This window comes from Struthio camelus, chromosome 20, assembly GCF_040807025.1.
Source record: "Struthio camelus isolate bStrCam1 chromosome 20, bStrCam1.hap1, whole genome shotgun sequence".
NCBI classification, from domain to species: Eukaryota; Metazoa; Chordata; class Aves; order Struthioniformes; family Struthionidae; genus Struthio; species Struthio camelus.
Window position 1 is genome coordinate 7078425 of NC_090961.1, and position 27955 is coordinate 7106379.

Below are 27955 nucleotides of genomic sequence, written 5' to 3' on the forward strand. Positions count from 1 at the left end.
CTCGAGGCGACGGGCTCTGCTTAAAGGGGCCATGCCAGCCGCGGGCGGGCCCACCGCCTGAGGCGCTCACCAACTGCCCCGCGAGCGCGGATCCCAGCCTGCTGCCTCCCGCCAGGCCTTCCTCATAGCTGGGACAGCGTTGCAAGACAGCTGGCGGCGACGTGGGGTGGGGGAGGGCGCCGAGACCCTTTTAAGAGGCAGCGGCGCGGCGCGAGGAGGGCATCGATCGGCGCTATAAAGGGCGGGCTGCGCGGCGGCCGCGGCGACAGCGGGGGCGCGGCACGGCAGGGGCGGCTCGGGGCGCCCATCATGGACTTCAACGTGAAGAAGTTGGCGTCGGACGCCGGCGTCTTCTTCTCGCGGGCGGTGCAGGTGAGCGGGGCCGCCCCTGAGACGAGGGGGGCGGCCCGGCCGAGCTGGGCCGTGTCGCGTCGCCATGGCAACGGGCCCCGGCCTGAGGGGAGGCCGGGCCCCGCGGCAGCCGCCTCCCGCCGGGCCGGAGCCGTTCCCCGGGCTGGCTCCGCCTGCGGCCCCCCAGCCGCCGAGCGAGGCGCGGGCAGGAGCAGGCACCTCCGGGCGCTGTCGGCTTCGAGCGGGGCGGGGTAGCGCCGAGCAAGAGCACAACTGGACGGTGTTGCTGCCTCCTTGATGAGGAGGGGGTCCAGGGCATCGTGAAGCCGAACGGAGTAAGAGAGGCCTCAGAGAGGCTTCTAATAAATACGTTTTTTGGAAGGGTGTAGAAAGGGGAAGTGTGGTGATAACTGTCTAATGGTGGTTATTTGCAAAAGCTTATCTTGCAGGTGACTGTTGTGTTAATTGTGTCTATGCCAAAGGCCAGGCCCACTGGGGAGCTGTTCCCTTCGGTGAGGTAAATGTTTGCAGCAGAGATGGGCTTGCAGATGGCCTGTGCTCCGACCTCGAGGTCGGGTGGCAGCAGCTCACAGGACTTGGCAGAATGCAGTGCTGTTACAATGGTGGGAAAGGGCTCCTGAGACTGAGCTGGTAGGGTCTGCTTGGACTAAACTGGCACCAGGACTTAATACCAGGAGCTTGCTGGGGATGCAAGGACCCCCTTGAAGCTGTAGGCTGAAGAAACTTGACTACCCACAAAGAGTTAAGTGTGCTGCAAGCAGTGAGATGTGGCTGCTGAGTGTGTCCACTCTTTGGGCATAATAACTGGAATAGCTGTTCTTGGATGGGCAGAAGAAGGCAAGGGAGGAGGCTAAGCTGGAGTTTGTTGGGATCTTGCCTGAGAACTGAAAGTCAGCTGGTGACTCTGGGGCTGGGCTTCTTATTCCCCCTATTATGTGGGGGCTGATTAAAAACAACCAGAACAGTGCTAGCTTGTTCCAAGCCTTCTGTGCAATGGAGTAATTCAGGCTCTTTTGGAAACTGGTCTCCTGTAAACAGATATCACCTCCTGTTATTGTGCCAATGAGTCATATGTTATGGAAAGAGAAATATTAACTACAGGTGCAAAACATGGAGCAGATGGAGAGCTTAAAGATGCTGTTCTCATGCAAATGACCTTGATAACAAAAGAAAGGAGAAAAGCTGTAAAGAAATTGTATGTTTAGAAGGCCTATTGAAGCTAACAACCATTTATCAGAGACTTCTACAAGGCGTAGGAAGGAGACAGGCATGGGAACAGTGTCTGCACACAGCAATTCTAGAGCAGGGAGGCATTTATAAATAGTGGCTCCTGCCTGCTACACCTACTCCATATCATCCTGCATATGAATATCCACATGATTAATTACAGTAGTAATTACTTGAAACAAAGTGGCACAGGTACTTTTGGAGTGTGTGTGCTAGTGTTTGCATAAGCAGGGCAGACTGGGAGAATATGGATCACTGATGCTGAGAACCACCTCTTGAAATGCTGTTGCTGGGGAAAATAGTCGCATTTGGGCTCTCCCCACAGAGCTCTGCTACTGGCATAGTTGAGCATTGCTCTGTCCACCCCAAGAAGCAAATGACAGTTGAGGTCTGCTATTGGCAATAAGGATTAGGTTTGTAGTAGCCTTCTTAGCACAGCAGATCTTTCAGGAGAGGAATAAGACCTGGCTAGAATAAGCTCAGTTTTCTAGAGCACTGGGGATGCTTCCTTCTCCTCCAGGCATTTAACAAAGTGATGCTTTACTGGAACTGCAGTGACTGGGAGATAAATGGACCGGCCTTAATGTGCTGTGCTACTCAGACAGCATTAGCTGTTACTGTCTGGCTGAGATGTCTGGCCAACACACAAGAGCTTAACTTGTACTGGAAGAAGTGCTGTGGCATCACCCAGCCTGCAAAGGTGGGGGGTAAAAGGAGGCAGAACTGGTTTGGCACACTGTCTTTGGGGTAGCTTCCCAGAGACTGGCTGATGAGCAGGAAAAATGTTGGCCTAGGCTTGACCTGGCTGGCTAGTGGCAAAAAACACCACTGCTTTCTTTACGTGGCTTTTCTCAGCTCGGGTGCTAGTTAGGAGTTCTGCTAACTGAGGAGAAGCCAGCAGTTTGGAGGATCTGTGCTCTCCAGTGGACAAGCCCATACCCATCTCCAGCATGAGCAGAGGTGGCCATGACAAAAGCTGTGCAATATCTCCCCAAAACTGTGTAAGTGCCAGCTATCTTCCTAAGATTGTGTATTGGTTCACTGACATGGCAGTGTCTGTGGACCCCATGGCATCTCTGTTCTCCTTTAGCAAAGCAGATGATACAAGTTTTGGGGATGGAATAGAGCAAGAAGACGCAGTCAGCTCTGCCTTGGGCAGCTGCAGGGATAAAGGGCTGTTGTAGGACTTGGCATCCCACTTAAAGGTATGCCTTACTGACACACACCACCAAACAGTCACTTCCAGTTACCTCCTCAGAGGGGATGCAGCGCTTGGCCCCTAACAGCTCCTGCTCTGGCACCTGCAGACAAACTTCAAATAGATCACTCTCGTTGTTTTCCTTGAGTAAAACTAAGGCCTTCCTGCCTGCACAGCTGGACCTTTCAGTGATCTGTAAGTGGGGCTGATCCCCAAACCTCAGCAGAGGGAGCGATACTAAGAGCTCCAACCTGCCTCCAGGACTGGCAACTGTTGCTGCAAAGGTAGCACACTGGAAGTCTCTGCTCTAGACAGGGTTTCTCAGGGATGTCTGGAAATAATTGTAGGTGCCTGTCTCCTATCAGTCCTGATAGAAGCTGACTCTGGGTGAAATTGCCCAAGCATGAGTATGGCTTTTGAGTGCTTATCCCACTGCTAATGTAATTACTATCTTGCAGCTCCTGAGAAAAGACAGGCTCCCCCATCTTCCTGAACTCGAGTGATAAAATAGACTTTTCAGCTCTGCTAACATGAGCTTACTGGGGTTAATTGCTTGGCTACTGGGCACTTTAAAATGCAAAATCAGAGAACAGGATGTGACTGAAGAAAAGGGGGTTGAAGGCAAGAGGTGCAGGTCAGAACACATTTGTGGTTACGTATGAGCATAGGATGGTTATTTTTCCTCTCCTACATGCCTTGCTCCTGAGTTAGTAAAGCTGTCCTGTTAATGGCTTCCTTCTGTCCTCTAACACAGTTTCTCTTGGCTCACATCCTAGCTTTTCTGACTCCAGGTGACCAAATGCTTGAAGCATGCTCTGTATCTGGTCCAAAGCAGTTGATTCAGGTGGTAGTTTTTTAGATGCTGACTGAGTAGCTATAGCTTCTCTTCTAATGGGACCCTGTACAAGGGAAAGGACATAGACTTGTCTGAATTTGGTTCTTTCATGCCTCTGACCACCAAAAGAGCAAATGTTACAGTAACCTGGGTGTTATGAAGCTGTTTCTAGGCTTCAGAAAATCTACTGGCAGGTGCAAGAGAAGTCCCGATTCAAGACTCCTGACCCTGGTTTGATCCTTGTGATTTAAGGTGGAACACAATTTCCCTGTAACAATGTCTAACAAGGAACATCCAACTGGAAAAGCTGGGAACCTTGAAAGTGGTACAAGGGCCTGAACACATCCTCTGCAAGGGGGCTGTAGCCACCCTGTTAGAGCTCACAGCGTACAGGAGTGGGCCTGCTGGAGGGGAGATCTATGGAAAAATTGCACAGACCTGTAAGAGATACAAGTCTAACTTCTGCTGCATTGTTCAAAACAGATGTAGTGCTAACAAAATATCAGTGCTTCCACTGACTTATATTTCCCCCCTCTTTAAAGGGAGAAAGGTGCTAATGCTTTCAACAAAGCGATGTATGCGCTATTTTTAAAGTCTAGTCTTGATGGCCAAAGTAATTAGGGCTGCAGGCACAGCCTCTTTGATATTTTAGCTGTAGAGCAGAGGGGCCCATCCAGCTCAGCCCCACTTGCCCACCCTCCCTGACATCCCAGTAGTCTCTCCTCCAACTCTTGTGGGGAAAGAGGAAGTTTCTCCCAAGCTGGGACCCCTGCCCTAACTGCAGTCCAGCATAGTCTTGCTTTTGCAATCCTTGCCTGTTCCAAGTATTGCTCTCCTGATCTGTCATCCTGCTTGTCCACACAGGCCCTGATAATGCATCTAGTGTTCCTGCTGGCCAGCCAAGCCTCCCAGAGGAAACCCAACCTTTGGCTGAATTATTGATGCCCTGGAATGCAGCACAGCTCTCTTCCTGGAGAGTGAGTGTGGCACTCAACAAAAGGCCGCCCTGCATTATTAATCACCTCTTTGGCTTCCTTGCACAAGAACAGGACTAGTGCTCAGCTGGGCCAGCTGCAGGGATGCTTCCTGCAGGGTGGCATCAGTGGAGCCTCTAACCACCATGATCTGGCATGTTATCCCAGGATACAGATCCTGGCATTGATTCAGGGCTGGACTGTTGCCCCAGTCGTCAGGTTCTAGAAAATAGATGCAAAAGGTCTAGTCCTATCCCAGCAGAACTGAAGAGCCTAGGGTTTTCCCCAGGTACTGCATGTGCTCTGCCTGTCCTGGCTCTCTCTCAGGCAGATGTGCACCAGGCCTGTAGGGGACTTTGATACTCCTTTGATACAACCAAATGAGGCTTCTGTTTGTAGGCATCAGGAGTATTTGGAGCCGCAAAAATCTGCAACATGGCTAGTGCAGAAGCAGCAAAAAACTTTAATAAAAACTTTAATCTGGCTTTTTACAGACAGGAGGCTTGTAAGATCAGCTTGTTAGTTCTCCTGCAGCTCTCAACCCCACTATCAAATCTTGTGCCTGTCAGGGGGAAGGAGAAATGGAATCAAATTTCTAAAAGCTGTTTTCTAGAAATCTGTTTTCATAACACAAGTCCTGTAAGTGTAGAGACACAAAATGGGAGGTGGGGTGGAAAGCAGCTTGCTTGGAGGACTTAAGTGGCTGGACTTCATAAACTGCTGTTCTTCCAACGTGCTTTTTCATCCTGGACACTTACCTGGACATCAGCAGCTGAGACATGTTGCTACTTGAAAGCTTAGATCTCTTGTTATATCAGACACTAGAAAACTAACTCATAGGATAACTTGGTGTAACTTTTGTAATCTCTGTCACTGGCTGTGCTTTCATGAGGCTTCATCTGATCTTACTGCAAGCTGCTACTGAAAGATGTAGTCCTGCTCTCCCCTGCCCCAATCACACATTCCCATTCATGCTGTGTAGCCGGATGAACGCTCCCATTCATCTGAGAACTGCAATGAGACTACACCCAGGTCCAAACTTTGCAACACAGCTGACTTCTAGGCAGTGGTGAGGGAGACACTAAGGGAATTGGGTGGAAACTGAGCAACAACCTCCCTGCATGTGAGCTTGCAGCCTCCCATACCCTTGCACCCACTTCATGATGTATGTGCCCTGCTTGGCAACTCTGAAAGGAAGGCTGAATAAGAGATTGTTTTCTGGCCTGACCTTTTACGGCCATAGGCTGTGACTCAAATTCCTGCCCATCCTCCCTTTCTGGCGTAGCCTAGGTTTGCAGTGACCACGATGGACATCCTCAGCCTTCTTGCAAGACAAACAGCTTTAGCACCTCACTTAAGAACTGAGTGACTCTGTCCTGGCTGCTCTCTGGCCATGTGCTGCATGAGTGACCCAAGCTTTCGGTGCCCTAGGAGAAGGGGAAGATCACAGAAAACAGCAAAATACAGCGATGCTACAGTCACAGGCAGCAGCTCCAAGCAAAGAACCCTGGAGCTGGTGTGATTCAGGAGCCTGGCTATAGCACTGCAGAGCTGCTGGAGGGCTTCAGCAGTGATCTGACTCTGCAGCAAAGCTGCAAGAAGCTGACTAAAAATCTGCTGCTGATGAGAAACTCTGCTAAGGCCCGACAGCTCCAGGGTAGATGCTGGTGCAGGATGTCTAAACTGCAGGAAGAGCCTGACTTAGAAATGAAATTTCAAAGCTGCCTTGGAAAAGGAGGTGAGAGAGGCTTGCATCAAAGAGTCTTGGCTTGTTAAAGCTCTTAAACAGATGACTCTAGCACTGGAGCCAAATACCTGGGAAGTCCCAGTTTGCTGCAAGGCCATGACTCAGCCCAGCTTGGCTGAGTCTGAAAACAGGCACTCAACAGCTACAGAGGAAAAGGAGCCTTGTCAGCTGCTCATGTATGCCCAATGGTTGTGTGCTCCCCCTTCCCCCCCTCCCCCAAGACAATCCTAGAAGTTAGGTACTATGCAGTGCAAAGACCCTCTTGTTTTCAATTGCTTTTACCCATGTCCAACAATAGCCACAATAGTAAGCCTGAGCTGAAAATAAGTACCAGGCTAACCAGGAGCTGCTGGGGCTGAGAAAGATTACTGAAACAATCTATAGTTGTGCAAGGCTCTGTGGCTCATCTGTCCCTACCTGGCTGGGAGATGGAGTGGAACTGTCCTTGCAATTCAGTGCCAGTCTCCAACAAATCCCACAAAACAGTTCTCTGGCTGTAGCGTGATCCTGCCCAAACAGGTCATTGTGTAAACAGACCTGCAGGGTTGGCATATCTCGGACATCTAGTAACATTTGCGCATGGCTGGTAACAGGACTCCTAAAGGCTTGCGTGCCTGCCTCCCACGCTGGTTCTGGGCTCGCTTGTTATCTCGCTTTGTTCTCAGCATTGTTCTGGATGTGAACACAGCCAGGGCTCTCCAGCAGCTTGGCTTTCTGCAGCCACGGGAACAGAGCTTGCCAGAAAGCCTTTTGGGAGAGGCAGTGGGCACCAGACCAAAACCCCATGGAAGGGGGTTCCCAACTCATCTAGAACTGAGCCATGGGATACAGGAGGGGAGAAGAGGTACAACTGGCAGCTCAGACGAGCTGTATTTAAATTAAAAGTTTCTTAGCTTAGTTTCTAAGCTCCCAGCAGCTGACTGTGCCAGGTATTGTGCCATACTATGTTCTGATAACTAAGCAGCAGCACCAGAGGCCAGCAACAAGGACTAAAAGAACTGCACCCCAAGTGGCATAGCTATCAAAAGGGGTCTTCCTGGTGTGATACAACAAGATGCTGATTTCCATCCAGAGCAGGAAGACTGAGTCTGTTCTCTGCCAAGTCAGACTTCTACCAGGCCATGTGATAACTGCAGGGCTTTTTTATATTATGTGAGCAAGTCGTGCTTCCCCTCCACATTGGATGAATCTTGGAGACTTCTGCCCTGAGGTTGAGTCAGTGGCTTAGGCTGCATCACATCAAGCTTACGCTATCTGTTCTTATGCTCAGCACAATAAGAGTTTGGTAACAAACTACTAAACACTGAAGTTGTGCTTAAAAACCTGATGAAGCTGGCCAACTTCACTGAGAGGAGAAAGTGAAAAATTGAGGTGTGAAGAGGGAATCTCATTCTCAAGTCTTCCAGGGAAGCAACAGGGGGGTATACCATGCCATGTGACATTGAACCTTCCAAACTGATAAATCCTGCATATCAGATGTCATTGCCCAGTGTGAAAACACCAAAGACCTGCACAGCCTGCTTTTCCTTGCTGCTAATTTTAAACTTACAGGAATTGCAGGAGGAGGGTGAGAGTCTGCCAGTACAAATCTGGATGTTGAGAAGAGTCAGACACCAGTGCTTCTCTCAATACCCTGTGCTTATGCTTACAGAGCCTGCCCAGCTAGCACATGGCCTAGAGCAAGAGTTGAAGAACTGTTACTTAGTGGAAGTATTTCTACTCTAAATCCTGAGTTTGAGCCTCCTTAAGCCTCAGGTGCTCAGCTGGCAGCTCACTGCCAGCAAGGCAGGAGATGAGCTGGGAGGCAGCACTTAGACACTGATCTGGTGGCTGTCAGATGGCACTCACAAGCCCTGTAGGGAAACAGGTGTGTGTGCAGTTGCCTAGTAAGATGGGAAGAAAGCCTGATGTGTGAGTTGATAGTAGCATTTCTGATCCCTTTGAATGTGCAGGACATAAAATTGCTTAGTAGGAGCTGAAGGGAGTTGGCACCTTGCCTCACCTGAAGGGTAATTTGTTCTCCTGCACAAAGTAAGGAGTCTGTCGTCTTTAAACATGCACATGACTTACAGTGAAACTAGAGCATTTTTGTACCAAACCACTTCCCTCATTAAAAGTTGCTTATGCCAGAACACATCTCAAACCTGGCCTCTATTTTAGCTCAGCGCTTGCTCCACTCTTGAAGGAAAAAAACACCCCCTTCCTCTGAAAGGTGCCTGGGAACAAAGAATGATACTCTGAAAGCTTTTTAGCTTTACTTTTAGATGCATGAGACAGGCCTCGGGTGTCTCTTAGCTCTATAACACATTTTAACTTGGTTGTAGTAGAACAAACCTAACGACCACCTCCTTCCTGCAGTTTACAGAAGAAAAGCTGGGCCAAGCTGAGAAGACTGAACTAGATGCCCACTTTGAAAGCCTTCTGGCCAGGGCAGACTGCACTAAGAATTGGACAGAGAAGATCTTGCGTCAGACTGAGGTTCTGCTACAGCCAAACCCTAGTAAGCCGAGGTCCTTCTAATGCTTGAAGGACGCAATGTCCCTGTTGCCATTTAAGCAGGGTTAAAAGACGTCCTCTGGCAGAGAGCCCTGTTCTACTGAGGCTGTGGGGGTTGGAAACAACCTCTCTCTGCAGGGCCTGTCCTTCCTCTCCAGGTAGCTGAGAGGACTGGCTGCATTACATAGCCTGACAGCACCCCTGAGGACCAGGAGGTAGTTGGAAAGAGAGGGGACACTCTCTCCCTGTGCTGGGGCTTGCTGTCCAATGCATGTTAGAGGACTACATGGGATGGGCCACCATGAGTGCCACTTCCAGGGACCCTCCTATCCTCTATTCTGTATCAGCTAGTGGCATCCTCATTCCAGGTGCCAGAGTAGAAGAATTCCTCTATGAGAAGCTTGACCGGAAGGTACCTTCCCGGGTCACCAATGGGGAGCTGCTGGCACAGTACATGACAGAGGCAGCTAATGACTTTGGACCAGGGACACCTTATGGTAAGTCAGCCTGATTAAGCCCTGTGAATTATCCCTTCCTAAAAGGTTGCCCCCCCCCCCCACTACTATCTTGGGTTAAGACTTCTGCAGTTTGCCTCCCGCAAGTGAGCGGGCTGGCCTGCCCCACGCATAGCCACCTACCTTAATAGTGTGTCAGATCTGATGCCAGAGAAAGGTCTCTAGCACAGTAGCACAAGGCCCATCTTGATAGGAAGATAGTCTTACTCTGCAGCAAAGCATCCTCCATGCTGGGGGGCCTCCCCAACCCTAATATAGTCCTCAAATCTGGCAGGCTAGAGGGGCAATGGAGACGCTGATCCACATCAGCTAGTGCAACAAGGTGCAGAAACATCTTTGCTATTTTGATGGCTTTATAAACCGGCATGAACAGGGAGTTGCACTGAATGGCTTGTCCAGCTTAACTGTCTAAAGGGGTTTCTAGTTCCATTGAGAGAATGGGAACAGAACTATCCTTTAAGTATGTCTTGCAAGTGGAGGGGGGAAACCTTTCTCCAGCAGTAAGGGAACAGGAAAGCATGCTTGTGAATGCTGGTGCTTGGCAACAGGCCCCAACAGCCCACTTCCTAATCACACAGCGCATTTTTTTCTGCCCATAAAACCTAACAGTTTCCCCTTTCTGGAGGAAATTAGGGCTGCTTTAAGCAGCAGACCTGCACAGAAACACTATCTTAAATTCCAGATGCCTTTGCCTCTGCTGTGAGCTTTGTTATTGCTCTCCAAAATCAATAGTTCAATAGTGAATCCTGTTGCAGGCAGAACTGCTGTAACTGCATCTATAGCTAGCACTGCCTCAGCTGGGTCCCAATCAATTTATTTTTTCTGCTCTGATGCTTTTTAATTTGCTGCTCTTTCCTGTGCTTCTGTTCCAGCCCTGAGTGTATCTTTTTATGGGACAGACGAAGATTATTCTGCCCAAGACTCTGGGCCGTTGCATGTTTCTGGCAGGTGTAATAGTAAAAGGACGGCAGTGGAATAAGTGCCTCAACAGGTAGATAAGATCAAAACTGCACTGCGAGTGGCTAAAGGCAGATTGCAGATAGGACTGTGAACCTAATACGGTAGGGGCATGGTCACCTTGTTCCGGCATGGTAAACTGTGCCTTCTATCCCACAGCACTGGAGCCCATTAGCTCTGGGTGGGTTGGCTGAAGCCAACACAATGTTAATTGGTTTCTCGTGGAGTTGAAAGCTCCTATCATTGCAGGGAAGACCTTGATAAAAGTTGGAGAAACCCAAAGGCGCTTAGGTGCAGCAGAACGGGACTTCATCCACTCTGCCTCCATCAACTTCCTGACCCCACTGCGCAACTTCCTAGAGGGGGACTGGCGAACTATTTCTGTAAGTATGGTAGCAAGAAAGGTGAACTCATCAGATCACCAGATACAAGGAAGGTGAGTGGAGAGGGAAACAGTGCGAGAAGAGCTCCTCTTCCTCCTCTATGAGGAAAGAGGACTCCACATCTACCCTCCCCTTGGAGAAGGCAAAGATAGGAGAGCAGGAACCCCAATCCTAGATCTGCTCTGGGCTCCCTCTCCTGCCATGGGGAAGGGTTACTATTTGATGTACACGAGGAAGGTAACTCTCTTCCTGACCTCTTCAGCTTGGCTGGCACCTCCAGTCCGTAGCCCTATCTCCAGGTTGGTCTATATCCCTCTGGCAGTCAGACCCATGACTCTTGCTAGCTGGGTGAACATAGCAACTGCTTTCCTTGCACTTTCTAAGGAAATAGATTTGACTAGATGATACTTTGTCCCTTCCTTCCCCAACAGCTCTTAAGCAGCCTGCTCTAATCCCTTCTTCTCTCCCTCACAGAAAGAGCGGAGGATCCTGCAGAACCGCCGCCTGGATCTGGATGCCTGCAAAGCCAGGTTGAAGAAAGCCAAAGCTGCTGAGGCAAAAGCAGCGGTAATTTTTCCCCTTATCCTTTCTGTCCTTCTGGCCCTGGGGTTTGGCTCACATCAGCAATGCCAGATGTTCTCAGGACTACAATCAGGCTGCACTACTGAATCCTGGCTCTAGCAGGCATGGGTGGGGGATCCTCCAGGGCTGGAGGAAGAATCAGCCCGGCATGTAAGGGAACTAGCTGCAGGAGCTGTGTGCCTGAGCGTGGGATCTCCCACTTGACACAGGCTCCTGCCTTCTGACAGTGGCTCCTGACTGCCAGGTCAGGTTCTGGCTGGGTGACTTGTGCTAGTAACTAAGAAGCTGCATCTTCTGAGGACTTGTTTAAAAACCTCCCTGGGGTCTCCAAGCAAACCAAAAGAGACCTGAGCTGGAAAGCATGCAAGGGGAAAGCATGCTGCACCTCTGCAGGAGTCCCAGAATTTCAAACAAGTTATGATTCTGCCAACTCGGCCTTCCCAGCGCAGGAGTGCCAGGGCAGCCTGTGAGTGGTGACCAGGGTCAGACTGGCTACCAGGAGGCCATTCCTCCAGCTTCTCTGACTTAATTCATGGTGCTGTCTAGTTACAGGCTGGTCTTGGCCTGTGGCCTTGAGAAATTAGCAGCTGGTAAACCAGCAAAACTCCTGGGTCACTGTGGAGCAGAGGGGTCTGGTAAGTTAGCCAGTGTCCCCTGTCCACAGGCCTGAGCAACAGAGGTGTGGGCTGCAGAGTGCTCCTCTGAGGCTGACTTGGTCATGCTCCCTGGGCCTGAGGTACCTCCTAGACCTCTGGCCTCTGCAGGCAGAGGCAGGGTGGCAGGAGATACTGAGATGTAGTTGTGCACTGATGGACTCCCTGGAAGGCCTTGTTGAAGCAGATTGCCATCCTGTACAGAGCTCAACTAGCAAACACATACAATCGGAACAAGCGTGGATCCTTGTCAGGCAGTCCCTGGGATGCACTAGGATACCTGCCTGGCAGCCCTGGCATAAGCCCATTTTCTAGCCATCTGCTTGGCTGGGCCTCTGGCCTTGCAGCTCTCTGGATGGCTGGTTCCTCGGGACTTTCCCTTCTCTCCAGCTCTAACTGTGTACACCCAATATGGGGAAGCTGTGTTAAGCTGAGCAGCTGTCATCAGCAGGTCTGACAGAGGCTACTCATGCCTATATGGGAAGGCCCTGAACAAGGCTGTGGGCAATCAAAAGCAGTAGTTACCCTTATAAAGAAAAGGCCTCATTTCAGCAGTCTGGTCCCTCAGATCCACTGAGGGTAACCCCAGAGATCTCCAGTTTCCCTCCTGAAGGGGATGGTCCTTCTGGTCTCAAAGAGAAATAGTGGACATTGCTTTATCTTAGGCTTAAGTCAAAGTAGAAATTCAAACACCTTCTGTGCTTCCTCCATTGACCCCTTCCCTCTTGACCTCGCTTCCTACATGAAGTGATCTCAGGGCCTTTCAGCTGCATCTGAAAGGTCAGACCTTTGGGTGAGGGGCTTTCCTGTAGCTAAAAGAGAACAACCTGCTCTCCCCCTGGAGCAACAGGGTGCAGAGCCAGTCTGAAGCTTTCCAGGGTGTTAAGCCAAGCCATGTTTGAGCTGTGTTCCAGCAGTGCAGTTGCCCGCATATGACTGCCTTTTTAAAACAGGTCACTGCAGCAGAAGAGCAACCTCAGCTGCTGTTGTAGGCACCCATCACTTACCTGGCCTATAGCTTAAAAGCAGGATCCCCCTCGTCAGCTGCAGGGCTGCCTCACTGACTACCAGAGGACGAGGCATGAGTGGAAGTTCCCAGCACGGAGAGGAGAACTGCTGCCCTCAGCACTAGGCATGTTAACATGTGATTAGACCACTGCCATCCCTATAACATGCCTGGAGTCCTCTGTTATACCTGCTCTCCAGCCAGGCCGGCCCAAAGTATTGCATCTCTCCCAGCTCACCAGTCTCTTGCTGCCCTTCCCCTGTGTAGTGCAAACTTGTGTTCCCACAGCTTCTGTCTCATGACTGACCCCCCCCCCCCCCCCCCAAGTAGGCTGCTGCCCAGACCTGTGAGCTGCTATTCTAGTGTCCAGGCTTATGCATTTCCCTTGGACTTTGTGCTTTGTCCTTCCTGTTAATGCTGTTTTGTTTACTAACCTTTTTGTTTTGTTTCTCTGTAATTTGCTCAGTGTGAGGGAGATGTGAGTATTGACTGCGCTAATAGTGCTGTGATTTTTCTTTAACACCTCTCATTGTCTCTTTCCCATTTTAAGCAAAAATTCCCATCGCCCTTGTCCTGTAGGGGCTGGCCCTGGAGCATGTACTGAATGTGATCAGGGCTACAGCAGCCTGGGAAAAGTGCCCCAGAAAGACAGTGTCTGTCAGCTGCCTGCAGCCCCTCTGGAGCATGCTCTGGGTCCCATCATCACTGCTTGCAAGCAATGCTCAAGGGAGGCAGGGTCTTGCATAAAGACCTGCTCAGGCTCCTCCAGCTCTGGGCAGGAGGAGGCTGGGTAGCGAGTCCCTCTCCTGCAAGGGAAGCAGTCCAGAGACAATGATGGGCAGGTTGATCTGGTTGTGGTGCTGTTTTGTCCTCTAGGCTCCAGGGCTCTGCCTGTTTTCCCCACTATAACTGTGAAACGGGGGGGGGGGGGGGGGAGGGGTGTCATTTGACCACTGCTTGCAACTATAACTTTTCCATGCATAGGAGTGAAAGAGCAGCTTGCCTCCTTCATTCCATGTGGTAATGACTGGTTTAGGGGCCCCTGGAGACCAGGGAAATGGGAGGAGAGGTTTCTGAGTTGCTCCTGATCTCTAAAACAAGAAAAAGATATTTCTGTGAAACATCCTCTTTCCTCATGGAGAGAAATCAAGCCTAGCCACTGTACGAGCCTCATATCTCTGCATTCTTCTCCCTATACTCAGGCCTGATTTGTAATAGGAATCACTCCTCCATATTCCTTCCTCCTATCCTCCCCGAAACTCCTAGATGGTTAAAACATCATTTCGTTGGGACTGTCTGACTGCTTTTCCACACACTGGTCACTCACTTCAGCAGGCTGCTCAGGGCTGCTGCAGCTCCCAGCAAATCAGGTCAGCTTGTTTAAGTAGATCTGGGTGAGCTGCACAGAGATTAACCAGGGAAAGGAAATGTGGGACCTGAGAGGATTAGAGATCTAACTGGGGTTACAGCTGGATTGTGTGCCAGCCTTGCACCCAGCTTACTGCATGATAAAAGCTGACCAGGGCCATGCCATGATCCACTGCACTGATGATAGTCCTGATGTAAGCTATCAGGCTGGATTGTCTCTTTGGGTGACACTAAGGCCAAATACTATCCTAGGAGGAGGCATAAGCTGAGTTTAGCTGGATAGACCATGTTATATGATGGTTAGTGAGCCCCCACTGCTCGTGGGGATGGACTGGATCATTTGTGTTCCCAGTGAGGAAAGTCTCTGGAGTGCTTAAGCCTTCCTGTCCCAGCGTAGAGGTTCAGCTATGGAGAAGGTGGCTTGGTGGTCTTCTGACCTCTAGGCCGCAAACTTGTGTGCTGCCTAGGCAGCAGCAAAGCCTTGGGCTAGATCTGCTTTTGCCAAGCCACAGCCTTTGCTGAAAAGAGTAGAGCTGAGCCTCATAGGTAGAAACATGCCCAGGGGCTTGGTGAGGGTAAGAACAAGCAGATGAGTCCGTCTCCCTTCTGCCTGTTTACTTTCTGTTTTTAAGAGGCACAGTGGAAAGCACACACTGATGCTAATAAACATGCTCGCTTGAAGGCCAAGGCCCTGTACAGGCACACTTCTAGGAAGCGGTAGGAAGCAAGGGTAAGGAAGGCCCTCCCCACTGGAGGGAACCAACATGAGATGAGCAACCTGCTGGCTGTAAGGGAATGGGAAATGCGTTCAGGGTTGTTTGCTGTTTCCTCTCCACTCCAAATGGCCACTGTTTGAGCAAATAGCTGTAAGTACAGGCAGAGTTTCTAACAGTAGAAACATCTGTTGAAGTACTAGGTGGAACTAATCTAGTGTGACTGCATGAGCCAGTCCATCTCTTCTTGCACAAGCCTGGCATCCACCTGGGGGAGTTTCCATGCATCTCTGCCCAAGCTGTTTGGAGGCCTCCCTCCTGCAGCCCCAAGGGAATTGGGCTAAGCTCCCAGCACAGACAGGGAAACACTGCCCCCTTCCTCCATCTGTTGCCTGCCTGACTCCTATTGGCTCTTCTGCATGACTTGTACATGAAACTCTATTCCCCCCACTAGGCTGTGCCTGACTTCCAGGAGACTAGACCTCGTAATTATGTTCTCTCTGCCAGCGCGTCAGCGGTAAGATTGCCTCCTCCTAGATATTGCCTCTCCAACCTCTTCCTGCCCCTTTCTTCACCCAACTTCAACTCAGACCTAGTGCTCTGCTGTTTTCAACATTTTAATGTGACATGGGCTGCCTAGGAATTCTCTGACTCAACTTTAAGAATGCAGATCCACCCCAACGAGGTGTGTTGTCAGGGGTTTGGCACTTTGCCTTTTGGCTTGCTTTCCAGTTTCTCTCCCTACCTCTTTCCCCATTTCCAGTGGGGAGATATGTCTGGTTTTATTGCTGGTGGAGCAATTGGAAGGAAATCCACTCAGAAAGGTTAACCTTTCTGAGTGGTTCCAGCCATAACACTGGTAACACCACTTGTGTCTACCTGATCAGTGCTGTAGTGTCAGTACTTAGAGGCCTTGGCGACTTCTAGTGATCAAGAAAAGAAAAGGTGGAGGGAGTCTCTCTGCCACCCATGGTACCACTAACCCATCAGGCTGATGGTACAGGTGTGTCTATTCTGCAAATAGAGGTCTATTTTTCTTTCAATTTGGGGTCTAACCTGCTGGTGGCAGCCCTTGGTGGCTGTAATGCAGCCAGATGTGCTGGGGGTGAATGGCCTGTTGCATCTCTAGTGTGTTGCACTGAGTGGTTGTGGTCAAGCAATTGACTTTGTGCTGTGCTTGTGGCTCCCCATTACACAATGTCACATTTCTCGTTAAAATGTTGAAAACTGATCATCTTGCTTCCTAAATAGCATTCAGAACAACACTGATGCCTGTCAATAGAATAATCAGGGGCAGAAGGGCTGGGGAGGGGGATCTGCAGATGTGAAAAAGGGCAGCCCAACCTACTAGCAAACCAAAAATCTCATGGTAGCAAGTTGAGTTTGGTTAATGGGCAACATCCCACTTGGAGAAAGGCATGTCTGGGCTGATAGCATCAGTGTTAGTTCCCAGGCAGATCTGTCCTGACCTTGGAGACCAATACTGGGATCAGAAATAGCTTTAAACAAAAAACCCCAAATATTTCAACAGGTGACTGGCTGGGTGACAAGGCTCCTTATAAAGAAGCTGTTACTGGGGATGCTGTAGCAATTGCTCAGTCTCCACCTCTTCTAGCGTAGCAGCTAGCAATCAGCCTGTGGCTCTGGCTTCTCTACTAGGAAGAGGTCTGTACCTAGTAGAGGTAGTGCAGTAATGAACTAAAACTGAGCTCTAGGAGAAAGAGGGGAGAGCAACTAGGCTTTCCTTGCCTCTGAATAGCTCTAATTAGACCAGTGTATCCTGCTCATCCCCTGAGTCTTTCTAAAACAGACTTGAAAACAAGCATTAGTAACATGCCGCATCTTGCGGAGCGTGCAAATGCTCACTTCCACTTTAATATATCTAGGGACCACCTAACTGCAAGTTTGTCTGCTGAATTATAGAGCTGTTTTGGGGAGCAGGCGCCAAGTACAGTAACATGACATAGGAGATGATGTTTTTGAAGCCCACAGGGGTCCACCCTGGACCATCTCTGCCCAGTTGATTAGTCAGTCTTTAGAGCCCTGCTAGGGAAACTCTGACAGCAACAACGATAGGGGTCAGTGCACTCCAAGCAGGACTCTAGGACGCAGACTTGAGGACAAGGTTAGCCAACACTAACCTTGAGCACTTAACTCCTGTTCAGTGGTTACAGTACCTCTATCAGGAGTCCTTGTGGCAAACACCCTAGCCAGTAGTAGTCCTTGTGGCTTCCAAAACTATCTCCTTAAGAGGCTGAAATCAGTGGTCAAAGTGCCACCTTGGACCCAGTCTGCATGAGCAGGGGGGATTTTAATATAAAATTGGCTTCTCTAGTGATAAATGAGCTGGGCCCAGACTGTTCCCCAGCTCTGGGCAGGCAGGACTACTTTGCAACAAGCTCTCTAATCCCAGCATTCATCCCAAAGGGCCAGGTACTGCAGCAGGGTAGGAGCTCTTCATACTGTTGCTCTGCTTTTCTTCCAGGCCAGAGTCCATTGTGCTACTTGGCTGTCAGTACACTCTGAGGTTATAGAGCAGTGGTTGCTGCTAACCTTGCTTTTGAGCTCTGCTCCCTTCTGGAGGGAGGGATTGCTTAAATCCAGGTAACAACTTTGTCTTGCAGGTGAGCAAACTGGTTGGCTGTTTCCTGACCCATGTCCTCTAAACATTGGGCAGGGCCAGCTGAACTCTAATTTGGATTCTAAACTTATGTTGACTTTTGGAGAGGTGGCTAACAAGGATTTGTTTTCGTCTTCTGTAATGTGAAGGCTTTAGAAATGGATATACCTGGAGACGAGGCCCCTCCTTGACTCAGCCCGGTTGTGTATGAGTTGGAAGCTGAGGAGCCATTTCTCCTCTCTTCCACACTGACCTTTTCTTGCTGTGTGAGAGGGTATACATAGGCTGCATAAGCCTAAGCATTCCTTTCCCTCAGACCCCGCCCCTTGCCATGCTCCAAATTCCTAGGAACGATTCCAAGAAAAGCATATTGAGTACTTGAAAGAGGGTTCCTCTGGCTTAAAGTGAGGCCTGGGGTGGAAGAAGACAGAAAAGATGCAGGCCATGGCCCTGTTTTGTTTCATGAGCTTTCTAAAGTGCTTCTGACTAGAGCCCCACAGTGCTGTAGCCCAGGTATAGATTTGGGCAAAGCAGAACTGCCTGAAAGCCCCACAGGGACAGAGGTGGAGACTCTGTTTCAGGAAGTCCAACAGAAGTAGAAGAAATCTGGATAAGAATTTAATAGGTGCTGCAAGGACTATATGGGCCTGACATGGCCCAAGTACCATCTACAGAGCTTAGGTAGGAACACCTGTAGCTAGGGTGAAAAGGTTTCCTTGTTGTCCCAGTAGTAAGCCCACCTTGCACTTCTGGCACAAAGCTACCATATGCCTTGTACCAGAGCAGCAGTTCAGGCTAGGAGCTGCTTCTCAGCTGTCTGTGAGGATCTTTCCACCATCCACCTTCTGTAGGAGGGGGCCCTTATACAAAGAAAGGGAAGGAAGAGAGTTGTGTCCCCAAGCACAGCTGAAATTGCCTGGACCTTATTTGAGACAATACCTGACAAAACATCCATCTAAAAGTTAGAGAAAACATCTAGCCTTAGCACACAGCTACCCTAGTGCTGTAACAGGGACAGTTCACCAGATTAGAAGGGAACTGGCTATGATAACTCCCCTCAGGTAAAGAAGAGGCACCAAACAGGCTACCTACCTCAGGAACTGAGCCACAGGCTAAGGGACAGGAGCCAAAACAGGAAGACAGGATGCTGAAGTCTGACATAGCTACTTCCTGCTTCAGCCATTCACTAATGCAGGCAGCACCTGCAGATGCTCCTTATATTGCCCAGCTGAAGCTACTTCTGCACCTGGGGTTACTACAACCCACCTGAGGGCTATTGCTGCTGAGTGAACACCCACAGGGCTCAGCTGGAAGATCTTGAGCCTAAACAGATCTTGTTCTCCCCCCAGTACCACAACATGTAGCCTGTGTTCCCTTTCCCTGGGCTGGTGGAGGGCATTTATGCACGTAGGATGGCTTAGGACTGTAGTCCCTGTCTCTGCGCAGGGCAACACAGAGGTGGGGAGAACCACAGAGCTGTGACTCTGGCAGGTGCTTCTACAGATTGGTGCTGTTCAGCACTGGCATGCTGCTGGCAAGGACAGGGCAAGAAGCAGTGGCTCCCAGGTGCTTGCAATGCAGGTGCAACTGTGCCATGGTGAACTTTGATCTGTAAAGGTGCCATCTGAAGGTGAAGGCCTTGGGGAGGCCATCTCCCCCTGCCCCCACTGATGTGGGGTGTTGTCAGCAGGTTGGTGCACTTCCAGGTGATTCATAGTCATTTATTTTCATGGGGCCAGGGCTGAGGGGAGTTGTCTGAGGAAAAGGCAGGCTGAGGACCCTCTGGGAAGGATCAATGTGTTTTTCTGCCTCTTCTCTCCCTTTCTCGTTGCTGTGCGTGACCTTTTTTATTGTCGATTGTTTCATGTCCTGGAGCCAGATCCCAGCAAGCAGCTGGCAGCATTGCACTGCCCCAAATATGCCCTTGTGGCTGATGCTGAAAAGGGATGAGTGACTTGTGCTGGGGGAGGGGGGGGGAAGCATGTCCAAGGAGCAGCTGCCCACCCTCAGTGGTGGGACTGCAATCCCTGCCTGCAGGGACCTGGCTAGAAGAAAGCAGTCAGGGAGGAAAGCAGAGGGAGCAGCTTGAAGATGTTCTGTCTGGCTCAAAGGCCACATCCAGCTACAGCTTCTGTCTTCCTGTAGCTAAACATGCCTACTGGGTAGCTGTGGGCTAGCTGGATTAAGATCCCATTAACCTGCGCTCTCTTGACCAGTGGGTGAGGAACGGTGGCCTCTATCTGGCTTATGGTAGCAGCTGCCAGGCTGCGTGTGCCATCCTGCCCTGTTGTGGGCTCAAGCAGCCCATCTGCCTCTTCCATTCGTACAAGAAGGGCTGTTCTTCAACAGGAGCCTCTGCAGGCTCTCTCAAAGTAACCCTTGCTGTTCAGAGACCTCCAGGCAGCTTGTGCTCCCTGCGCATCTGCTTCTTAATCCTGTGCTTCCTGGAGGCCATTGAATGCTGTTGTAAAAAGCCCTGGCAGCCAGCAGAGCTGGAGCCCTGGCTCTGGCAGCACAGTCTTGCTCTCCCACTGCAAAATTGAGCTCAGGGTGCAGGAATGAGGTGAGGGAGCATTGAACTGGCAGCTGCTGCTGGGTGAAGGGCTAGCTCGTTCCCGGAGTTGGCCTGCTGCGTCCACGGAGCATCCTTGCCAATTGGTGTTAATGCTGAGTGCTTCTCGACGTCTCCAACACTGATCTCCTTTCCTGTTGCTCTGTGGCCCCCACAGCTTTGGAGCGACGAGGTGGAAAAAGTAAGTACCCAGCTGAAAACAGTGCTCAAACCTTCTAGGTGTGCCAGTCATACTAGGGGTGGGAAGTGCTGCAGACGCCTTCCTGCACGTGCGCATGCACATATGCAGAGGGAGGATCAATGGGATGTTGCTGTTGTCAGCCCAGTTCCTGACTTTCGAGCTGTAAGGTTCGATCTGATTCTGATAGCGGATTGGGAAGGGCCCTGCCCCTAGGCCGTTTGGCTGTATCTAGTGTGAGAGACTTCCCAGGCAAACCAGGCGTGTGTGTCTGTGTGTGTGTATGTAATAAAAGGCAGCTCTGAGAGCCCTGCACGGGTGACTTGGGAGCAGAGCTGATGCACTGCAATGGTGATTCAGCTCTGCTCCTGTAGCAAAGGCCCTGCCTGCTCTGATTTGCATGTGCCTTGCATTAGCCTCTAGTAGCCCCTTGCCTGCTTGTCCCAGGGTCTGAGTAAAAGCTCTGAGCAGAGCTGAAGCACAAAGGGTCTCCCCCTGAACAGCCCTAGCTGAGGGCAAGGTGAGAGGTTTGGAGCCTGTCTTGGAGCTGACTCTGGGTGAGCTGCGCGTGCCTTTCTGAGTCGCTCCATCAAGGCCAAGCCCCAGATCTTATTTACTTTCTGGGCTCCCAAAGGGGAGTATGACTCTCCATCCATGAAGACGGATGAAGGGCTGCTAGTGGACTAGAGACCATGGTGAGCTCTGCATGGAGTTCTGGCATGGTATGGGGCTTCCAGAGGCAACTTCTGGGATCCCATTGCCTTTCATCTCTCAAAGACCCTCAGAAGATGCTAGCCTCAACCCTGAACTGCAAGGTGGTAGAATGGCACATTCCTGCATGCTGTGCATGATAACCTACTACTACTTAGTCTAAATGCATCATGAAAGCAGACAGCTCACTCTGTACTTTAGATCCTTCTCCAGTACCTCAAACAAATGGGCTGAAGGGTGTCAGCTATAAGTATCCAAGGCTCTGGTCCTGGATGGAGTAGACCAAAGCACTGATGGAGTCAGCAAACTTCTCAGTATATTGGAGAAGCATGAGTCTGGAAGGGACCTCCCAGGTCACCATCCAGTGCTGGCTATATGGGAAAGCACATCCTGTAACTCATAGCTAGCAGGGAGAGGAAACAGGTCAAATCCCAGGCAGTGGCCAATAGAGCTGGGTCTGCTTGTCACAGCAAGCTTCAAATAGCTCTACCACTACAGAAGACTCTGCTTAGCTCACTGGAGGGAAAAAAAAAAAAAATCTCTCTGTGCTTAAGGCATTGTACTGATGTTTCGTGTTATATCCCTCCCCCCCCCCCCCCCAAATAATCCCTTCCACACAGAGGATGCAAGAAAATAGATCAGTTGTAGCTTTAAACAGAGCTAAAAATCTGATTAGAAGACAATCAAAGCATTTCTTTGTTCTAGCCTAGCTGCCCAACTGTACTGGTAACACGACACATGAGGCATAATGACCCACAGTAGCTCCTCTAACTCGCCCAACTGAGAAGACTGGGAGTCCTCTAGGGTGATCCTGCTCAGAAACACCACTGAGATGTGGCCTCTGCTCTGAGCAGATCAGCTGGTCTGAATTAGTTCCCTGGGGGCAATTCCAGACAAACCACTCCTGTGCCAGAATGATCAGGGCATTTCCAAGTCAGCAAAAGGTGCTCTATCCCAGAACTGGAGCCACGCAAGAACCACTGCACTAAGGAAGGCTGCATGCCACTGGAGGAGGGGAAGCGGGATGCAGAGCCCTTATAGCTCTTTCCCTGTGAACTGTAGCTTAATTGATCACTTACAGTTAATGAACTGTAGCTATTGCTGAAGCAATAGCACTGTCAGCCTGAGGGAACTGCCCTATCCTAAGAGGAAACTGGCCTGTTCCACATGGTGCTGTTAAGGATTGATGCATGTTAGAGAAAAACTGTGCCTGTTTGCTCCTCCTTTCACTCTGGCAGCAGAGAGAGCAGGCACTAGAGCATCTGACTGCTCTAACCCCTCTGGAGCTCTTTGCAAGGATTCACCTGGGTATTCTGGTACTGTAAAACTGCCGTAATATAAATATGTTGTCTCTGGTGTGGGAGAGATGTTTTGTCTGCTTGGTAAAGAGGGTCTCAAGTGTCAGTCTTTCTTTGAATTCCTGATGTCTGCTTCATAGCTGCCTTTTAATAACCATTGTTTAACTCCTAGCACAGAATAAGTAGCTGGCTTCAAAGGAGAGAGCCTTGGATTGGAGTTGGAGTGGGACATTCATCTTTGTTGTGGTGTAGTTAGTAACATCTGTTTGGTAGAAGCTCCCTGACCTCAGCCTGTGTTCTGTGGTGACTTTTTTTTTTTAAAAAGTGCAGCTTTTGGAGAGAAACTAAGGGAGATTTTTCACATTCTCTAAGCCTATAGGCATAGGAGGGGGTTTCAGGAGAGCTGCACAACGGTGGTCTGCCGCAGCAGACTCGTTGGCATGCTGACTGGGACGACTGTGCTGTTCCCAATGACCTCTCTGGAGAGGACAGCTAGTGATGGGCAGCACTGGTTGTCCAATTCTAGTTGGAGTCCTATAGCAGAGAATAACAGGTCAGGTAGTGGCATGGGACAGGCCTTCCACATACCTCAGGACTGATAGAGCCTCTTCATCTTCATGCTCTGGTTGTGCAAGGGTAGGAGCTTCTTAGCTTGATGCATCAGTCTTCAACTGGCATTCCATGAACAGCAGTGATCACATGTGGGATCAAGGTGGAAATGAGTTGAAATACAGCCAGAGATCCCTGGGATCCCAACCTAGGGTCTTGTTCAGTATTGCAGGTGCATGTGGATCCTACTGAGCCAACAGTACACTTGCCTCAGCCCCAAAAAGCGGGAGTGGGGGGAGGTGGGGGTGTTGCCTCTCCCTGGAAGAGGCAGCACACGGTCCCTGCCTTGTGCTGTCTTGAGCCCCCTGTCCTCTGTCTTGCAGGCTGAACACGAGCTGCGGCTCACTCAGACTGAGTTTGATCGACAGGCAGAGGTGACACGTCTCCTGCTAGAGGGGATCAACAGCACACACGTGAGTCTTCCTAGGTAACTGGTGGGGGGTGACAGGGACTGCAGTGACTCCCAGCTCATTTCTAGAAGAACACCAAGAGGATGATGAGGCCTATGTTGGGAGCAGAGGTGAAAGAGGTCATAAATTTGCATGTAACCTCCTCATAAGATCTGGATAGCACAAAGAGAAAGCCTAGAGGCATGCACAAGCAGTGCCACTGTGATGCCAGCAGTTCTGCAGTCCTCAATGCGTTTCCAAGCTAGAAAAACCTTGCTCTTCCCTCACTAGAGCTGAGGACTAGCCACACAGGTGTTACCAGAGCACCAAGAGAAGCCTCCTGTCTAAGGTCACTCTGGGCCAATGCAGTATCCCCAGACTTGACAAATGAGCGTGTTCAAGCCAACCAAGTAACTCTTCTAAATAGTGGCCTGTACCTTGGGGGTAGGTAGTAGCTACAGGAAGAAGGTTCTTGTGCCCCAGCCCCCAAACTCACAGACCAGCTAACAGCCCTTCTCCTTCCAGGTAAATCATCTTCGCTGTCTCCATGAGTTTGTGGAATCTCAGACCAACTACTACGCTCAGTGTTACCAGTACATGCTGGACCTGCAGAAGCAACTGGGCAGGTGAGGCAAGCTAGTGCCCTTCTCTAAGGGTTAGTTCTCTCATCCACTTACCATTAGTTCAGACCTACCCCCAGCCCACATCATAACATTGGACAGAAGCTTAAAAGCCCTGCCCAAGCTCTGTTTGAGAGCTCCTGAGTGTAGGGAAGGGTGACCAATCCCTCTGGTAGTGCACTTAGAGCCATGGGATTCATCTGGGTTTTGTGTTCATTTAAACACGTGAAGGTGAGGCAGAACATTTCTCTTCTAAATTAAATCACACTGGAGACAAGTTTCTGCTGCCAAGCAACAAACCTGAGTGATCAGTGGCAGCAGTAACTAATTCTGTGCCACTGGCTGCATGTCTCGTGGGGGTGGGTAGGGCTGGTTTGTCTGTTACCTAGTTACATCAGTGTGTCAGTCATACCGAGGAGGGGCTGTTGCTTCTTTGTGACCGCTCATACTCCTATTGCTTTCCTTTCCATGCTTGCAGTTCCAAAGGAGAAATGTAAGTAGGATGTTGCACAGAACAAGCTCCAAGAGCTCTTTTCTCTCAGCCAAAGTGTGGCTGCCCTAACCCTCTCAGGGACCAGCAGCTTTGAGGACAAAGTGCTAGGACCAGTCTCTGCAGACTCGCTACAAAGGCCAGCAAGGGGCACAGCTGCCCTCCCCTAGTTCAGAAGGGGGAATCTACAGATAAGCAAGACAACTCAGTTTCCCCCTCTACTTAGCTCAGAAAGCCTAGGAGCCGCGTCCAACCATGGTGTCTAGCTCATCAGCAACAATGATGGTCCCTGTCCTGAGGAACTATCAGGCTAAACAAAGACAGAGCATGTGAGAGCAGAGCCAGGACACACAGCACCAGGAACCCAGTAAAACAGCTGCAGAGCCAAGAATAGCACCTACCCAGGCCTGCCTCTGGTGCTGTGCCAGTCTTGTAGCCAAGTATGGGGGTATCCTCTGGCCAGCCCTCTCCAGTCACCACTGTCAGTGGCTCCTGTGGACACAACTGCACTTCCGCTCTGGATTTAGGTATGCTATAAAGGGGTAGTGCACCTCTAATAGAAACCAGACCTGTCTGCATGTGACTTTGGCAAAGCATAACGCTCCTTTCAAGTGTGACCTGAGTAGCAACTCATTAGCTGCAAGTCAGGTAGGTACCAGTCCTGTAACACGATGCTGGAAGAAAAGTAAGCAGACAAATAGTACCTGTAGGATACTCTCGGGACCTGAGAACTAAGTGCTCTTGAGCATTGTCTCATCTGCAGTTTAGCTCCTTCCTGATTCCTCATACTAGAGCCTTACTGAACGTTTTTTTTCCTTGTTCTCTCCCCTGTGTAAGATTTTCAGGCACATTTGTAGGCAATGCAGAATCCCCATCTCCTGCAGCTGCTACCTCTCCTCCAGCTGTTGCTGCTGCCACCATCCCTGCTGTGCCTACCATTCCAGTTGTGCCCACAATTGTTGGGGTGCCTAATACTGTGGCGGAGGGTGTGCTGAACCCAAACGAAGTCAAGCCTCCTGCCAGTGGGACACGGAAAGCCAGAGTCCTCTATGACTATGAAGCAGCTGACAGCAGTGAACTGGCACTTCTTGCAGATGAGGTCGGTAGCTTTTTTGCGTGGAATTTCTGTATAGCTGCCTAGCAGCCCAGTTGTAGACTCTTGGTTACTTTTCCTGCCCCTAAAAATCCTGTTTTATGGAACTGCCAATAGAATGCCTTCCTTGACACTAACATCCATTCTGAGTTGCACTGAGCTCATGCTCATAGCCATTGGGTATTTAAGAATATTACCACAGTAATTTTTCCATTCCTTCTGGAGTCTAGCTGTACCCAGATAACAAAATACTCTGTCCAGCATCTAGTATCTTCATGGGGACCCTCAGCCCTAGCTAGCTTGCATGTGAGTAGAATGAGATAAGCTACTGGCTAGAGGCCTGATCTAATCATACTGAAAACAAAGGCAATTCAGCAAATTCCAAGCTCTCTTGGTGTCTAGACTGAATTACTGTACTGGGAAGGGATGACATAGCAACATTAAGCCACCCTGTATTGAAGAATACCTTAGGCCACTTCAGAGAATGAAAAGGCAGCTGGGCAGATTCCTGTAGATCATCTGGTACAGCTGGAAATAGCTCCAGGGAGGCTTTCAGATGGAAAGGGCACAGATGCCTGCTAAATGAACTTCAGGAATTAATTTATTCTTTTAGTCAGACATCTGACTGTCTTGGCTGTGTCTGCAGAGTAAGGTCCTGTCTAATGCTGTCTTCTCTCCCCAGCTGATCACTGTGTACAGCCTGCCAGGCATGGACCCAGACTGGCTCATAGGGGAAAGAGGGAACCAGAAAGGAAAAGTTCCTGTCACTTACTTGGAACTGTTAAGTTAAAAGTCTCCAGCAAGAAGAATGTACGAGCAGAATGCACCCCTCATCTCCTGGCACGTCTAATGCGTATTTCTTCATCAGAGACCATTGCTCTCTTCAGGATTGACACTCCATTGCTAATATGGGAATTGTGGGAAAGAAGTGGTAAAACTGTTAATAGTAGGGTTTTGGGAAAGGACTAATGGCACCTGGGACTGAATTCACTAACTACCCGTGCAGCCTGCTTTGAGGTTAATCTTGATGATGCAAGATTCCTTGATTTCCTTTTTGCACCCTACCCCAGTCTTGTTTATTGCAGTGGCATTCCCAGGGCCAGCAACCTGTCTCCTTCAGCAGCTGCTCATGGAGTTTAAGTTACACTTCCCTTGTGTTTGGTGTTGGTTAGTGCCCGTCTCCCCCTCCCGTCCTCTGTTCTTCAGCAGTAGACTTGCCTGAATCAAATCATCAAGCATTCCAGTGGGGCAGTGTCCCACAAACCCTCTGACATATTCTAACCCTTAAGGAAAGGAAGCTGAATTTGAGAGTTAAAAGCCCATCAAACAAAACCATCCTGCTCACCTGTGGAAGAACAGTGATGCAAGGCTTTCTAAGAGCCATGCTTGCTATTAGTGGTGCTTGATGGCTTCAAGCTAGAACTGAGCTGGGAAGCTGGAAAGAGACTTGATTGAGAAGACCAACCTGAAAACATAGGGCCTGTAAGTCAAGAATGAACCCTCAGTGCTAGGGACCATGCATCTTGCTTGCATTTCCTGTGAGAAACTGCTCTTGGACTGCAGAGTTTACAAGCTTTTTTACAAGCTTTGCTCCCTCTTGTTAATTGTCCAGGCTCTTTCAGTGTGTTTGTTCCAGGCTTATGTTTTAGCCTGACTTTATTTTCCCCCTAGATCACTGATTTAACTAATACTTTCCTCTCCCATCTCAGCAGTGAACAGACCTGGGGCATCCTAGTACAGTATGGGATAGTCCCACTAGCTCTTGTCTCTCCAACAATAAGCCATTCTTGGCCATACACAGAGGCAACTACAATTCTGCTTTTCTCATCCTCTTCTCATTAAACAATCCAGGCTGCCCTTGGTGTTTGTGGTGGCTTAGCTCAAAGGGGGAGCGGTTAGGTGTGTATGCCTCTTAATCCTATTATGAGCTTCTGAGCTAGAGCTCAACGAAAGGACTCCAGCTGCCATGTAACTAGTTCTCAATTCATGCTGGATTGAAGAGAAACACTCCCCTGCACCGAGTTCTCTGTTCACTACCCTCCTCTCGGTATGTCAGACACTACCTTTGCTTGTCTATTGATCTTTTTGCACTTTTCCCAATGGTATTGTGACCACTCTAATGTAACAGGGCACAGAGCACCTGTGTACGTAGGGCTCATGGTTTTCAGCACTTATTTGCCAATAAACAAACTGCCTGACCTCCTGCCTCAGTGTCTTTGTGGGTGCAGGGCTGCTCTTACTCTCCAGCAACATGACTGCAGCCTGCACTGACAAGTCGCGCTAGCAGGGAGGGAAAGGGATGCAGGTCGGGTGGCCTAGGCTTGGAAGCTGGAAGAAAAAGCAAACAAA

At 49.9% G+C, this 27955-nt stretch overlaps 1 protein-coding gene across 4 annotated transcripts; it reads left to right on the forward strand.

Moving 5' to 3' along the window:
• The first annotated feature begins 15 nt into the window (after positions 1-15).
• Positions 16-27805, forward strand: SH3GLB2 (SH3 domain containing GRB2 like, endophilin B2). Of its 4 annotated transcripts, XM_068914582.1 has the most exons (12): positions 222-372; positions 8712-8853; positions 9218-9346; positions 10571-10704; positions 11179-11271; positions 15481-15543; positions 20376-20399; positions 23338-23427; positions 23929-24029; positions 24502-24516; positions 25351-25612; positions 26289-27805. In XM_068914582.1, exons 1-12 carry the CDS (start codon positions 310-312, stop codon positions 26394-26396), a joined length of 1224 nt encoding a protein of 407 aa, XP_068770683.1. In that variant the 5' UTR covers positions 222-309; the 3' UTR covers positions 26397-27805. The 4 variants fall into 4 exon arrangements, with proteins under 4 accessions (XP_068770684.1, XP_068770686.1, XP_068770683.1 ...); XM_068914583.1 differs by lacking the exon at positions 24502-24516 and having other exon boundaries at positions 16-372; XM_068914584.1 differs by lacking the exons at positions 15481-15543; positions 20376-20399.
• The last annotated feature ends 150 nt before the right edge of the window (positions 27806-27955 follow it).